At 34.1% G+C, this 17,134-nt stretch overlaps 1 protein-coding gene across 1 annotated transcript in view; it reads left to right on the top strand.

The window, feature by feature from the left end:
• Positions 1 to 10,324: 10,324 nt before the first annotated feature.
• The window catches only part of LOC118733412 (galactose mutarotase), a gene marked incomplete in the record, with an annotated part of 31,853 nt that continues 25,043 nt past the window's right edge, over positions 10,325 to 17,134 (top strand). The window contains 1 exon segment of the mRNA XM_036462787.1: positions 10,325 to 10,682. Coding sequence (XP_036318680.1) covers positions 10,569 to 10,682 — 114 coding nt within the window.

Below are 17,134 nucleotides of genomic sequence, written 5' to 3'. Positions count from 1 at the left end.
CTTCGGTAGCACAACAGAAGTTGGCTGGGTTTCGTATATGGGTCATTATCAAACAAAGTGTACAAATTTGTTTAAGATTGATAAATTTACCCTCTGAAATAGTTAACTGACGTAAAAATTTGGGCATAATACGAAACTGCTTTCAGGCTCCTTAAAAATTATTATTTTTTGCATTTTTGTAAAATATTATCTTGAATGTCGCTTTTTTAAAAGTTTAAGGAATAAATAAACTTAAAAACTATTAAAAAAAATATACTGACCGATAAGCATTTAAACATTTGCACATCACTTTAAAACTCATTTAACAGATAAGCTGATGTTGAAGTTTTTTCACCTTCCTCATGACATTAACGTGGGATTTTTCTTGGGAGGCAGGCTTTTTGTTTAATCTTTCTCCGGCAATAATTTCCCATATATGCCATTGAACACTTTTGGAGAAATAAGCTATTTAAAAATAAATAATCAAGTATTTCGAACTTTTTTCGAGACCCAGTCTAATGTAAATATTTACATACATGCAGGCTTGTTTAGCTCTGCGACACGCCTGACTGGAAATGGTGTCAAATCGGTCACAGAATTTCATTAGGAATAGGAACTATGCTTGTTGTACAAAGAGTCCAAGACTGTACAGATCCTTAAATTTTTTTTTTAAACCTATAGAAATCAGCCTCCACTGCGCGTTTCAATGTTTCCTTAATAATTATTGAAAATGTAAATAAGAAAAGAATTTAAGACACTGAGTATTAAGAGGCTTCAAAGGTTTGGCAAAATACCTCGTAAATTGAACAATTTAAAGACTACAGCTTCTATTTTTTACCTTATTTCATACAGCATTTCATTGAAGAGTATAAATGTATTGCCACATAAGTATATAAGTGAAATAAATGTTAAGTAAAATGTAATTACTTGGCATTGATATGAAACTAGAATCATATTTATACATATATACATACAAAAACAATCTTCATACTAAATCGTTAGATTGAGTTAAAACTCGGCGCAAACACTCAACATGTCCTTTAAATAACCAGCCGAACAAGCGCATAATTCAACAGCTTTCGGTATTAAGGCGCAGCTGCGCCATTTGATAGCAATAACGCGTGCGGAGCCGCGAGAAAGAACTATTTTTTATTAAAAAATTTCACACCTTTTAAAACATAGATTTTTTCAAAAATGTAAATCAAAATCCGTATGGAGCATACTTTCCAGCTGGCATATTTGTACTATATTTGTATTTGTTTTACAATTTATTAATGTTATTGCTTTGCTCTGTTTTCGCTTTGAAGAAGCGTCCTTCAGTAAATATATTTACTTATGAACATATATATATATTTATAGATATAAAGTATTTATGCACTGACCACTGTACACGTGCCCTTTCATCGGCTGGAATGGCTGATAATGTTGTTCACTTGTGCTCTTTGGCGTGTTTGCACTCCATACAGCATATGTATGTATGCATATACATGGTTATGAATGTAGACATGTTCCTACATACATATTTATATCCATACATATGTATGTACTTACCACCATCTGTATGCTAATATGCGGTTATAAAATTTTGCATCTGTGTAAATTTGTTTTATGGTAAATATTTTTATTCATCTCCAGTATGACAATTTATTTCGCAACAGTGACTTTTATATCAATTGAATTTTGCCACATAATTTCATTGTATTTATAAAACAACTATGCCCGGTTTCACCTAGAAAATTTTTAAATTTATCGCACTGGCAAAATTTAAAATAGCAAAATGTGCTAACAAAATTTTGTTGTTTTAAATTTTAACAGACAAACAAAGGAAATAAGAAATGCAATAATTATGGCATTGGCGGCCTTCGGATGCGCTTCAAAAAAATAATCCTCATCCGTCCAATACACCGACTACGCAGTCCACAGTATTTTTGCACAGAACGTATTTCGGCCTATCGCTTTTTACTGTGACAGCCAGGCTGCTATCAAATCTCTTAAATCTAATGGAACAACGTCCAAAGTAGTCATAGAATTCAGGAAGACTCTCAACGAGCTGGTATCAAAATGCTTCTTGACTGTTGTATGGGTTCCTGGACATAGGGACATTTCTGGCAACTGCCTAGCCGAAGAGCTGGCAAAGAGGGGGACGAAAATATCTGAAGTCAATTCTGCTCAGAATGCGGGCATACTACAAATCTCCAGGCACATCTCACTTACATTCCATTAGTCTGGCATGCTGGTGCGCATTGATTCAATCGTCCTCGGCCAGGGCCCCAGAGCGAAAAAAAAGAATTCTCTCCATAATTTGAGCACGCTCTGGACATCAGTCACTTCATCACTATATTGATTCTTCCAATAAATTGCCCTGCCCTCGAAACTTTCCGCAGGCAGCTTAACTCAAGCTTTTTGCCTTCATATATTTGAGCCTCTCTCTTTTTGCTACGGATAATATGTATGTCTCGTTTTCCGCTCCAGCTCCCTACACCTATACTAATATGTAGCTCACCTAGTAGCTGGAGGTGTTCTTTCGAGAGTTGTTGTGAGCGGAAGATGAGACGTTTCCAATGCTCACATATAGGGTGTTTGTTGAAGAGTAATTTTTGACGTTGAAACTTCTTTGAGAGAGGCATATCTGATCTGCAACAAGATCAAAGGTTCTACGTACGTCTAGAACATGGGACGAGTGCCTTACATTTTTCACAACATGTTCAATTTGGTTTCTCGTCTTTCGATCAGCAGACAGACATGTACCCTGATGAATTACTTTATGCTGGGAGCTAGTGCAATGTACGAGTCTCGGGCTAAAAGTAGACTAGGTACCTAAAATTTTAAACCACATTCTGAATACTTAATATACAGAATTAATACATGCTGAATATACATATTTGATAAAAAAAATATGTATGTATGTACATGATTAAAAGTATAAAAGTATAAGTAGCTGTGCATGTCATTTAAGCTAACATCTTCCACTTTAACGTAGTTCTAGGTTTATTGAACAAACATTTCGATGGATGTTGAAATATAAAGAAAAAAATTATTTACGCAAACCGCAAACAAGATGAACATGAGATTCCATATTTTTTTCAAAATCCACTAATTATACAATCAATTTTCATTAGGTTGAAGTATGTACATGCCTAAGTGCACATATTATGTAAACCTACACTCATACTAGATATTTTGTGAACATTGGGGTGCTCCAAATTTTTTATTTTTTTTTTCAGCCACACCAGAACTGAAGAATATCGGAAATAAAGAGACCCGTCTTATATTGATATCGGTTAACATTAAATTGCTCGGGTTTGAAGTCTTGCACATATTTCATATAGGGAAGCATTTTTCGTCAAATTGCTTTAAAATCTTTAAAAATAAATATTTTTTTTGATTGAGCAAAAATGTTACCATTCAGAAATCTTCAAACAATAAAATAATTATACGTAATATTTAACTTTAGAATTTTACTAACGCCATTTTCATAAGCGATAATCTCATCTATACATAAAAAAAAGTTTAGTTATTTTATGTGTTCGTAAGCAAATCACGCACGTTTTGAAATAACGGTTTGTAAAATTTTGGCAGCAAGAAAATTAAAAGAAAAATGATATTTCTGTATATTTTTGGATCTCCCTAATGCACATAAAAATAGAAACATTAATATTTGGCGCTTATACCTTTGCCACTACCTAGCCTAGTTTCCTCGCCGATTTTTGGTGTTGTCACTCAAAGGGATAAGGGAAAGTAACTACGGTTTTACGCTACTGTTTACTGTTCAAAATAGTCCAGAGCCTTAATTTTTTGACCGATTTGATTATTTTTTTATTTTTAATATTTAGAAAACATTTGTAGAACAAGAATTTTTACTTGTCTATAGATAATCATTTTTTTACTTGCAAAATATAGAGAAAGTAGCATTTTCGAAGACAGTCGATTCTCCTGTTGCTGTAAATAAGTGTTATATAATGAAAAGTAGTTGAAAACAATAATTGGTTTCCTGCAAAATTAAAAAAAAAAAATTGGTAGAAAAAATTTAAATTTATACAAAAACTTCGTGAAGTTGAAAATTTTTTCGGAATTTAAAAAAAAAAAAAATTTGGTATGTAGTTTTATAGCACATTACATTCTAGTGTAATAAAGTGCAAGTATAAAGTGGCTAAGAGTTCGCCTTGATTTTTAACTTTTTTTTTTGTTGATATTTCGAGCACACTTTATGTGGGAAATATGCCTAGCACCGCCACAGAATTATTATTTTTTTTTCAATTAACGCGAATTCTCAGCCAACTCAAATTTGCTCTTGATTGTACTAAAACTGAATGCGGTATAAAGCTGCTGTGATAATTTCACAGTGCACTATGAGCCGCTCCGAACGGCAAATAGTTGTAAAGAGAAACTTTTTTCATGGGGAAAATTTGCCTGCCGAGGGGTGCCTGCTACTTATTAGATAAAAACTTTTTTAGATCGAACCCTAGCCTCACCGAGTGGTACTGCGCACCTCTAACTACTCGACAACGGCGACCGCCTATACATACATGTACACACACACATATGTATATTAAATGCATAAAATAAAATTAAAAAAAATTCTTTTCATCTAAAACGACTTATATTTTTTTGTGGCAATTAGCACACTTTTATTAAACGAAAGCTGCACACTTGATAAACTAATTTGCGGCTAGTTGTATATTCGAAAAAAAAAAAAAACAAGAAATAAATAAATAATTTGCAACGTATAGATAACATAATTTTTGTTAGCCTAAATTATCAATTATGATACGAAGTTGGAATTTCGTTCAATACAAATATTAGTTTTAAAATAATTGTACACAGATAGGATTGTTTGCGGGCGATTAGGCACGCGCAAATAAATTAAACAATTTTTACTAATAATGTCATTTGTTTTTGGTGTGCAAAGCAATGGTAATAATTGAAAATTTTTTGTGGCGCCAAAAGTGCACAACTTAACTGCTCAACAATGTGTATTTTATTATTTATTTAATGTGTTTTAAAATAAAATAATTTTATAGAAAGGTAAAATTGGGATTATACCTAAAAAATGTAAGTTGTTAAAGTGACACTTAAAATTTTTGTGCATAAGTACATACAAACGTGAAATATGTAAAATGCGGTTTTGTTGCTATTACTTTTATTTTAATCACTTGATTCCGATGGCACGGCATTAAAAAATATGTCATTGGTTTTTGCCCTAAGGATGAAATTGGTGCGATTGGATGAGTTTTTTTTAGCAGTTATTGCAACTATGACAGCACTTATTTTCTATGAAATCAGATAGTATAAAAATGCGTTCAAGTTCGAGTGCTCAACCAAAACTAATTGTAAAATACAAAAATAAAAAATAAAAATTCATAGCATTGACTCCAAAAGAAAGAGAGTAAATTGGTATTCGGGTTAATCTATCACAAAATGTATGGGCCATTAAAAAAATGGTTCCTTTTCACCTCCTTTTATTGTTTGAAATAGGACCGCATATTCGATAGCGCAAGCGAGGTCCATCCCGGTTCCACGCTCAGCGCGTCTTCAGTGTAATGATCTATTTGTCGTGGAAATTGTGTAACCTAAACGAGAGACTGAACTTCTAGAAGCAACGGGCAATGCCGTATACGCAATGAACCCTGATATTGGAGGGTTTATCAGCTTTTAATTTCCAATACATAAAGAGATTAATCAGTACCTTCCTTTTGCTTATCGTTGACGATCTACTGCTTTCTTGTGATAAAAATTCCTCTACTGTTGAGTTGTGGCCTTCCGAGATATTGGAGAAGTATAATTCCAGAGGCCATAACAAATCGTACTTTAAGCCGGTTTGGTGTGTTTTTTTTTTTGTGGAACTTGACGTATGCCACAATGTGACAAGCTCTACCCAATTTTTTTTTTTCATTAACGACGAACTCCCTTGTATGAGAGATGGAATTTCGGTCAAGATGTTTAATGATAGCAAAGTATTTTCAATAAAGTATAAAACACCGCCAATAGCTTCACCGGAGCTAAGAGTTTTCAACCTAAATACCATTGGAAAATGTAAATTCTTGACTTTCCTCTAGAATAAAAGTGAGCTGAAAACAGCATAGCTCTAATAGAAGGCTCCTGTAGCTCTATATATATGCAAGGGAGCCATAGGAAAAAAATTAAATTTGAAATCAAGTATTTGCTGCTGGATTTATAGAGCGGTTGCTAGACCAGTTCACCCATATGGAGTTTGTATATTTCCATATTTTCTAATACGTTAACAATGAATGAAAAAAGAATGAAGAAAAATAGCAACAAAACAATAGACATCGACATTCCAAACACGCCAAAAATTACCAACAGGACAAAAATCGCCGTCGTTTACTTACCTGCAGGTAAAACCATACAGCAACAACATAGCGAACGCTAATATCGAGATGGCGGAAGATTAACCCATTACCTACTTTTACAAAAACGCCACCATAGCCAAAAACCTGAACCAGACAGTACGAAAAATTACACTTAAAATGGCGCAATGCCGGAACCAAGACTTGACAAGGGATCATTGTGGTGTTTATATATTTATTCTTTTCAGGATTTTTATAATTCTCCCGCAGAAACAAAAATATATATTCGTTTAATACTTTAGAAACTAGAAAATGTATTACTTTCTTCTTAGAGTCAACAAATTTTGAAGATTCGTCATGCCATATTCGGACTCAATGTAAAAAAGTCTACAAAGCAGCATCAATTTAATTTCCAGTGCAATAACCCTCTAGGTTACGCTATCGAACCCTATTTATAGAATTAATAAAGAAAACAGTACTTTTGTATTTACAGATTTTAGAGAGATCTGATAAGATTCTTAGACCGAATTTCGGATGGCCTACTTAAGTAAGGATTGTTGATTAACTTCCACAATTCATTTTCAGATCATGCATTTAATCTGCACTTAAATGGCCAATATTGGCTATTTGAATAGGAGATATGCAACCCTGTGTTTGTACCAAACACCCAAGATTGATTGGAAAGTTATTTTATCAAGCTTGCCAAAGAACAATCAGCTGTTCAGTACAAAATGTATACAAACAAGCCAATGCAAGAACAATTTCAAGCAGCAAGCAAAAGTGTTGCCACTTGTTTGCCACTTGAAACCCAACGAAAGTTAAATGGCATTTAAACAAAAATCCACAATTAAATAAGTGCCGTTGAAATATTCATTTGAAATTGGCCCTTAAAGTAAAACGGTGAATCTATAAAATTTACTTCCAAAGAATAAATCAAAACGTAGAACAACAATATAATTTTCTTAATAAAGTGAAAACGCATGCCTAATTTTTAGCCATGGATAGCCTGACTATAGATTGACTTATTTAAATTGGCCCCTATTTGGCCCCCGCCCGAATACAGCATCTAAATATGCATCAGCAAATTTACCAGTACTCAAACTAGATACTCTTGAAAGACTCTATATATGGTTTTGAATGACCATGATAATTATTTATTACGGACCATATTTCATGGTCTATCGGACTTAATGTTTTTCAACTATACGCCAATTATAAAGAAGGTGATTTTCGACCGACGTTTGTCTAGTTTTTTGTCTTATGATTTGGAAAAGAGTCTCCTTGAAAGGTTCGTGGTTTGGTTTACGGAAATGTTTATCGTATCACAGCGCAATGTACATACATATCACAGCGCACGGTAATGTGCGCGAGTGGCGAAAGCATATGTACATTAGGCTGGTCCAAAAATGCATGCGAGAAAGTAAAGTCGGAATTGTTATGCTCTCACCCCCTATGATGGTTACATACCGCAAAAAGGCCCAAATTTTTTTTATTTAGAAAGCAAAAAATATTTAGAGGTAGCTCGAAGCGCTCAAAGTTTTTCACGTATGTTATATAAGAAAAAAAATACTTTTCGTAGAAATGGTATACAATTCTTGAAAATCAATATTTTTTTATCGGAAAACTCTGGTTCTCTCCAAGAGGTTCCCAGTAATCATACCTAATTATTTCTTTAATAATTTTTTCGTAGTAACTATATTTTATAGGTCCGCCAAATAAAATAAATAAATAATTGGGTATTGCTATTGGAAGTCTCTTGAAGAGAACCAGAGTTTTCCGATCAAAAAATATTGATTTTCGAGAATTCTTTACCGTTTCTACATAAACTTGTTTTCCCCCATATAAAATACATGCAAAACTTTGAGCGACCTCTAAATATTTTTTTTATTGCAAAAAAAGGCAAGGGCATAATTTTTTCCGATATGGAACAATCCTAGGTGGTGAGGGCATTGAAATTCCGGCTTTACTTCTTTTTGGACCACCCTAATGTACATACATACTCAGCATAGAAGTAGCATTGTACTGACATTTCGCATAACTGCTATAGAAATTTATAAAAACAACTAATTTTACCATGAGTTAAACAAATCCGCCTCAAGTACGCTGTCCCTCTCATTTACACAATTACCTTTTTGGCTTCTCTCTTAAATTTCTATCAACAAAATCAAAGTGGAAATACTCATGTTTAGGTAAATATGTAGGTATATAAAAATCAATTTGTTTATAGTTTTTAAGTGCTCTCTTAATCGCTCGCTTTGCTTCGCTAAATAATTCTTCTCTGTTCATTCTCTCATCAATTAACGTAGCCACTTTGTTGTGCCAGCGTACACTGATAAGCCTTATAGCGCTACTTGAATGTTCCTTGCAAGAAAATTTGGCACCACCTAAATGAATAATGAGATCTAGAACATTTTTGTATGCAATATGTCGCTATGAGAAGTTTTATGTACATAAATACTTATCTTAACTTTTCAGAGCTCTAAACACCTTTGATTCAATATAAAATAAAACAATACAAAGGTCAAAGTTTGACAGAGTTTTCCTTAATTTTGGTTTTCAAGCGGTATCTCTGTCTCTCTACGATTTCATTTACTGCATTTAACTATGTTTTTTATACCTTTCATGAACATGTAATGGTATTACAGTATATTCCGTTTAGCTGCCTATTCGCTTAGGTGCATTTTCTATTTACTTACAAAATTTTGCCAAAATACTGATTCATGAAATGGATTTTGGAACAATTTACACTTTTGGCTGCATTTCTACTTAGCAACACTTTTTCGTTTAATAGCCCTGCTTTTGAGTAAGATTTCTTCGACTTTTACAAAAAATACTTCGCTTAGCAGAACTAAAACTTTTTCAAAGGTTATTTTTGTTTACAATATATCCCTCTTTTTGCGAACCAGTGCGATGTACCCTCATCCGAAATTAGTAGTGGCGATCAAGACCCAGAAGAAAATTCCCCTATAGCGACTTATTGTTAAGAGCCCTTATTAGAATTAAATATTAAAAAAATAGATATAGTATATTTCATGAAAAATTTAATTGAAACAAATTTTAAAATGTCAAACAAAACAAATAACCTCTTTTTTTGCTTTTCTGCACATTTCGCTTAAGTGTACCAAATCATTTGCAGTGTAAGTAAATGTAGCTAAACGGAATATACTGTATAACTTGTATTCGATGTTTGTAAGTACCAGAAGAAGAATAGATAGATTTATGAAAATGTGTGTATGCAATATAGTCCTTAAGTTTTCAAGACATCCGATTAAAATTTGGTAAGTGGCTGTATTTTTATAATGTATTAGTCGTACGTTGGAACTGGCAAAATCAAACCGTTATAACACATAGCTCCCATACATGATTGTTCTGATACAAGATTTTTTTGTTATAACTCCTTTATTTATGCAGCTAGGAATATCAAGTTTCGCACTATTTGTATTCATTATCAAGCGAAATCCTGCAGTGAAAATGATAAAGATTGGTTCACCATAAGCTAAAGCCTCTATACAACTGATTTTTCAGATAGAAGTTATGCCACTTTCAAATATAACGGCTCATCTGTTGCTTATATAGTATATTTTATGAATCATTGGTGCTTTCAGCGACTGATCTAATCAGAACAAAGTTAAGGTTTAAGTGCGAAAGAAATTTTAATAACCATGTAAAATTCATCTGACGTCAAAACTAGAATCTCTATAAAATCGGTATTTTTATAACGAAATGTGGCTGCAGTTGCAATCATTTTTACATAGGTTTTTCCTAGAGGGTGGTTTTTAGGTTTTTATATATGTTTCCAAATTACATTCTTATGTACTCATTACATACAATCCCAAGTATTTATGTTTGACACTGCGTACATTCACAAATAAGCAATGAAATTGTTGCAAAAAAAAATAAAAAAAGAATCGATTAGCTTCGCTATCTATCAATTGCCTCTTTCTAAGTGCTTAAAAAATGAGTAAAACAAAAGTGCAAAACAAGTTTCTCTCTAAATTTAATAAAAACACCTATATATGTATGTAGATCCGCTCGCAATCTTCACGCTGAGGTTTCATTTGCGAGAGTCGTGGTCCCGCGTACACAGCTGTCACTGCAAGCAAATAGCAGATTGGATGCAATATTTCTTGTGTGCACTCATTCGCGTCGCTGCGCTGTGACTTGGATAAACCGCTAACCGGCTACATTTTTTTAGATTCGCTTAACTATTTTTGCAATTTTCTCTGGTGTCAAAAATATATCGACTTTAAGTGCAAACAAGTTTTCTTTCTATAATCGAAAATGATTCACGTATCTCAGGATATAATTGGTAGTACCACTGATCCAATAACAAAAGAGGTGGCTCACATATATCGCTTCACTCTGGTCAATGATCAGACCCAAATGTATGTGCAGGTGAGTATTTAGTGACTGTTGTCGAATTGTTCAAGTGTTTCGTTTCAATTTTGCTATCGTACCACTTGTTGATTCTACAATTTTGCTTGGAAAATTACTTCGCAGATACGATAAGTGCACAAACGGCAGAATGTGGCAGATACCATATTTGATTTGACCTTGACCTTGTCAGCTTTGGTTGACTACACCAAATTTGGATATATGTACATAAGTACACACAGAGAAACTTTTTGTTTCTTAGTTATTTACGCATGGCGATAATTAGCAAATGTGGAAACATTAGCAAAAAAAAAACTGTGCGGCTAGTACGAGTAGAGACCAATAGTGTAGACCCGAACTAGTCCTCAAAGCTGCTTTTGGGCATTAATTAGCCGCAACTTTCGAATAAGTATAAAATTGGAGCTTATTTAGTTCCCATCTCATTGCTTACAGTTTCAATGAACTACTTAGTCAAACGCATGCAGTTAAGCAATGAAGTCTCATAGACAAAATAGTTGCCTAGAACCTGGACCTTCATAGTTTGCTGGCGGGTCAGCAATATTAGCTTGGAGTCGGGAAACCTTTTTTTTCAAATATTATTCTGTGCCCTTATAAGCTTACAGTGAAGTTTTAGTCACCGTCAAATTTCGAGAACGCATAACATCTCACCACGCTGATATTTCATGCAGAAGAATCTATCAAAAAAGCACTTTCAAATAGTAGTTGACATTGTAAAGGCTACTTGGAGCTCGTAGGATGACAATTAAAATGATTTTTTTTTTTTTATCGCTCATGTTTATTTGCAATCTCCTTCGCGTTTAAGAGTTGCAATTTTTTATCTCCACTGCTTTTTTTTTAAATTACATCAAAATTAATGTTAGTCACTTGCTCTTTTCTAACTAATTTCTTAGTCCCCTGAATCAGTCGAATTAGACGAATATACGCTGTTGCTGAGAATTTTTCCGGAACGATGTTGTTCTGATGTTTTAGTTTTTCACTTTGACAACAGGATTACATATTTTATCACGACTTTCAAATTTTTAGGACTTTTTCTGTACCTACTCGTCCTTATGCGCCAAAAAATTTAAAATTTTTAATTCAACACAATTTGCTCTTTTGTATGATACCCATATTTTAATTCTACATTGCACTGAGATGAGCACTGAAAAACGTTATTCATCGCGAGCTAAACACAAAAATTTGTAATTTAAAAAATAATTGTTTTCTAAAAATTAACAATAATTTTAGCTAAAAACTATTTTTTTTCTAATTTTCGATAATTTTATAAATTTTTCCTATAAAATAATTTTTTCGAAAACTATTTCTTTATTTTTTTAAGAAATATTTTTTTGTAAACAAATTAGTTTTTTGCATAACTTTTATTTTATAATTTTTTTTAACAAATTACAAAAAAAATCCCTAAAGATCGTTTCCTAAGAAACTACTTATTTCCCTTATATTAAAAAAAAAATGTTATTATTATTCAATCTTATTAGCAAAACTAATTTTTCCTGATATCAATTTAACGATACACAGTCGCCTTATATGAAATCTTATTCAGCACAAAACGAATCAGAATGACCTTTCAAATTTTGACAATTTGGTGTTGCGCAAAAGAATTTTACAAAGCATTATTACCCAGCAAAAAACACGATTACCACAGAAACGAAAGTGGAAACGAGCTAGGTGATGGGAATCGCTTACCCTTTCGCTTCAAGAAGGCCTTATTTTAACATGGGCATGTCATTGGAGGTAAGCCCTTACCCGCAGCATTACCCTCAAACGAAGGGAGAACGCATGGATAAACAGAATCCAGAGAAGCGAACAAAGAATGCCTTACAGAGAAACTAATGTAGAATGCCTAGATAAGTACATACTTATTTATATTAAATTGAAATCAGAAAATGCCTTAAAAGGTTAAAATTAATAAAAAATTTTATAAATCAGCGTACATATGTATGTATTTAGGTATTTAGATTTTCTTTAAAATCGGTATGTACACACATGCATATTTAATGAAGCTTAAAATTGTACTTCCTCACTCTTGTACGTCAATTCATTGACTGACTTCAACTTCGCTGCAAATTGAACAAAGCAAAACATGATTTTTATGCGAGACAAATTTCCACAGAAAGTAACGGTAGAAAAAGAATTTTTGGATATTCATTCCATTTTTCAGCTGACTACGATGCAGCATTCTACTTTGCATTCCCCGAAATGAAGCAAAGAAGCGAAACGAATAAAATATTGTAGAACATTCTACTTTGCATTACCTGAAATGACGCAAAGAAGCGAAACAAATAAAATATTGTAGGACATTCTACTTTGCATTCCCGGAAATTAAGCAAGGAAACGAATTAAAAAATAAATATTATAGGACATTCTACTTTGCATTCTCCGAAATGAAACGAAGAAGCGAGATAAATGAAATATTGTAGGACATTCTACTTTGCATTACTGGCAATGCCTAAAAGAAGCGAAAAAATTCGAAGGCATTATAACGCTATGCCTTCTAGAACACGTTACCACTAAAAGCGATTACCGATTTTTTGCTGGGTAGTTTCACAGCTTTCACGGCTTTAAAATCGAAAAGGAGAGGGTGACTTTCGTTTCTTCTCTCGCGAGTATTTTTCAAGATTCGTGGTATTCTTGAATAGCACGTCTCGCAAATCGTCAACTCCAGCAAAATTGCTACCAGTACCCTGTCAGAGTCGGGCGGTGGTACTCCGTTATGTTCGACTGGGGTCTCTGGTTTATCACCTTCGCTGGTTTTAGTGCTGCCATTCAGCCAGCATTTCAGGTTCGTCGCAGTCACGCATTTAGGCCTCTCACTTTTTAAGTATTACGGAAAATACGTCTCCTTTCCCTCTTCAGCTCCCTTTCTAGATTCCACATAACTCGCGTTATCCCTGATTGCAGCGTGGCACAGTGATTAAGGCACTCGGCACATTACGCGCCTAATCAAAGTAGAGTAATCGTTTCATCATACCGAAACGAATGCATGACGACTCGACTTCTGCACACTTGCACGCCCTGCATAAGTCACCAGCTAATAAACACTTTCTACACATAACAAATTTTTTGGTCGTTCTTTCGCAACACGCACTTCCGCAAATTATTCCGCTCCGAAATATTGCATAACCGCTTGTGGTTTAAAGCAATTTGCATGAATTTTAGCACGAAATCAATCATTTCCAATTATTTTCTATTGAATTGACAAATAAATTTTCTTTCCAACACAAAAAAGTAAACAAATGACGATTTCAAAACTGCAAGCGCCTTACAATGTTGGGCGCTTCGATTCATGAAGCTTTTATGATTAGGCGCAAACATGATTTTGAATCGTAATCTACAGAGCTTCATTGAAATACAAAAAAAGCTTTATACTTTAGTATGCCGAAACGATTACACTACTATGATTAGGAGCTTAATGTGCGGAGTGCCTAAATCAGATTTAAAAAAATTTTAAAAATTTAAATTTGTGCAGTTTATACTGTCCCTACAAAAGAGAAGGGAATACGAATTGAAATATGTTAAGGTCTTTTACTATAATAGATTTGATTTCTCGAAAATGAAACGGCACTTACTGTCTGAGACTGCTTATTTAATAGTATGTTATATATGTAAGTGCAAAATATAGCATTTAAACAATCCCACATTTCAATCGCTTTGCAAATCAACAGCTGTTGTACTTTTATCCAACACAACGGTCCAAATCCAACCCAAGCTGTCAATCATACTTAGCTTAAAAACCAACCCAAAAAATTTAAAAAATACACAAAATTAAGGTGGTTCTTAAAATATCTGCATCTACACCTTTTTTCTACGTACGAAATAGAGACATTTACGAAGATTTTCAAATGCGAAAGTTCGAAAAAATTTACTTTACTCAGCTAAATATAACTTAGAGTATTTAAGAATTGCGGTTTAAAAAAATTTGACCTTTTTTAATCTCTGGTAACGACCGCTAATACCTTTTTTTTACTTTTAAAATTTTCATTCAAAAATCAAAATTGTAAACGTGGAACAAAATAAACGGGTGCCCTATACAAAATTTAAACGTTGATATTTTTAATGACCACCCTAATGCGCATGCTTATGTATAATGCACTACATACAAGCACTTATTGCTCGATTGAATAAAAGGAACATGTAAGCAAATGTGGTAGTATCATAAAACTGACGACCGACCGCTTTTAACTGCCTTTTGCCGAAGTAGTTGAAAGAGACATAAACACAGAATACCATTTCCGCACTACGCATAGGCCATTTTGAGGATTCTCATACTAAGGCAACTTTATTAAACATAGCTTTCAATGCCGAAACAAGAAACTAAAGAGATGAAGAAGAAGCCATTAAAAACCCTATCCCAACTCTTGCGCACTCTTCTCCTCTTCAAGGCCACTGCATATGCTGGCCATAAAAATAAAATGCCAAGGAAACCATTCTAACCACATGGCCGAGACAATGGCTGCTAGCAACAGCAATACCATTAATGTACCAGGGTTCAATGAACTTTTAATATCAAAGCTGACAATTGAGGCGTGTTAAGGGAGATGTAAAAAAAGAGTTTTCCAAGAAGTGACAAAGTTAAATGCGATTGTGAATTGGCTGTTGTTTTGGGTTGCGAATTGTACGCGTGTGTGTGTTTTTTTCAGTGTTTATGAGGCGAGATTAGAACCCGAAAATGATATTGACACTATTAGTTAGGTTAATCGAATGAGGCAGTACGCCCACTTTGACTTTGCGTGACGCGTAGCATTGAAATGGACGAAGGGTAGATAAGCTGAGGCCAAAAATAACAGTGAAATCAATATTAAAAAATATATCAACAAAAAGGGATTGCACGCTCAATTATCGCATCCTGTGTGTAAGCCAAGTTCAGTGGCTGGTGATAATGACTTGCTGTGGAAACATGGTCAAGGAGTTGCAGCCAAAAATAAGTAAAGCAACGAAAAATGTTGGTGGATGATGTAGAGTATGGTAGCAGAAATTTTGGGTACAATTTGGGTCCTGGGCTCAAGGAGTTTATAAAACGCGGCGTATAGGCATATTTCTTTTGTGCCGCCAAAGATGACTTTAAATTCGACAAAGGGATGGTGAGTCCACCACATTTTTGTTCATATTCTACCACACAGCTGTCGGGTTTATTTGTAGCAGACTCTCGGCTTAGCGTTAAAGTAGGTGCCCCGCCCTTAATGGGATTTGGATTTTTCGGAATTTGGTTGCTCTAGACGGAGTCGTCTCCTCAGTTCCAGCCATTAAACGATTTACGACCGGTCTGCCCAGACCTCCGCTCTCCCACTTCTACCTGCTGAAACCCCCTATTAATAACGGTCTGACCACTACCCCGCTCGAAACTTCCGGTTATTCTTTTTCTGCAATGATCACTCATAATTTCGGTCCCACGGGTATCGGAGAGAGGGGATAGATAGAACCGCAAGTCGCATTACCGTCTTATACCTTTTCCAACCCGAAGCTTTTTTTTTAAAAAGGTTAGCTCCTGCGTTGACTCTTGGTTTTCGAACAGCTAGGGTTGGCGATATATATTATGTTTATCTTTATGCCGTACTTACGACCTCGCATCGCGGCAAGGTGGTCAACCTATATGTATAGTCAACTTCAAGGATATAATAACACTGAAAAAAAATTTCAGTTTCAATTAAATTGATACCTTTTTTTTAATACGGGGAAAGAAATAAATATTGGTTCGTACGTCCACGGCAGTCGAAGGATAAATTAGGTTGTTTTTTGGGCCTCGCAATGTTTGTGTGTATATTCAACAGATTAAATCTAAATTTCAGATTGAATCTTCTATCTTACCACTCACTTCAAGGGAACCGCTGAAAATGCAAACATTATCCTTGGCAGTATGTATGCATGCACTATATACACATGTATGTATTTTTTTCTTATTCCCGATATTATTTATGCACAGCGGTTTCAGGCTTCACATTGGAAAACGAATACTTGGAAAAACGCAACATATCAATGCAATGCGTGCGCAATAAGGTGGTCCAAAAATGCACCTGAAAAAGTAAATTCGGAATTTTTATGATCTCACCCTCTAGGATCGTTATATACCGAAAGAAATATACCCCGTTTTTTTTATCAAAAAATATTTAGATGTCGCTTAAAGCGCTCAAAGTTGTTCACGTATTTTATATGGGGGAAAAACAACTTTTCGTAGAAATGATATAGAATTCATAAAAATCAATATTTTTTGATCGGAAAACCCTGTTTCTCTTTCGAAGACTCCCAATAATAATACCCAATCATTTATTCAACCATTTTTTTATAATAACTATATTTATAGGTCCGCCAAAACCCCAAGAAAATGCCAGAAAATGCAATGGGGGGATAAATAAAAAATCTTTAGCATTAAAAAATGGTTATATGGTCTTATTGCTAAAGAGAATCGGAGTTTTCCGATTGAAAAGTATTGATTTTTAAGAATTCTATACCAAATATTT

Source organism: Rhagoletis pomonella, unplaced genomic scaffold (genome assembly GCF_013731165.1).
Source record: "Rhagoletis pomonella isolate Grant_MI unplaced genomic scaffold, Rhpom_1.0 Rhpom_scaffold_00002, whole genome shotgun sequence".
NCBI lineage: Eukaryota > Metazoa > Arthropoda > Insecta > Diptera > Tephritidae > Rhagoletis > Rhagoletis pomonella.
The sequence above is the reverse complement of the archived record's forward strand: the minus strand, read 5'-3'. Positions and strand labels throughout refer to the sequence as shown.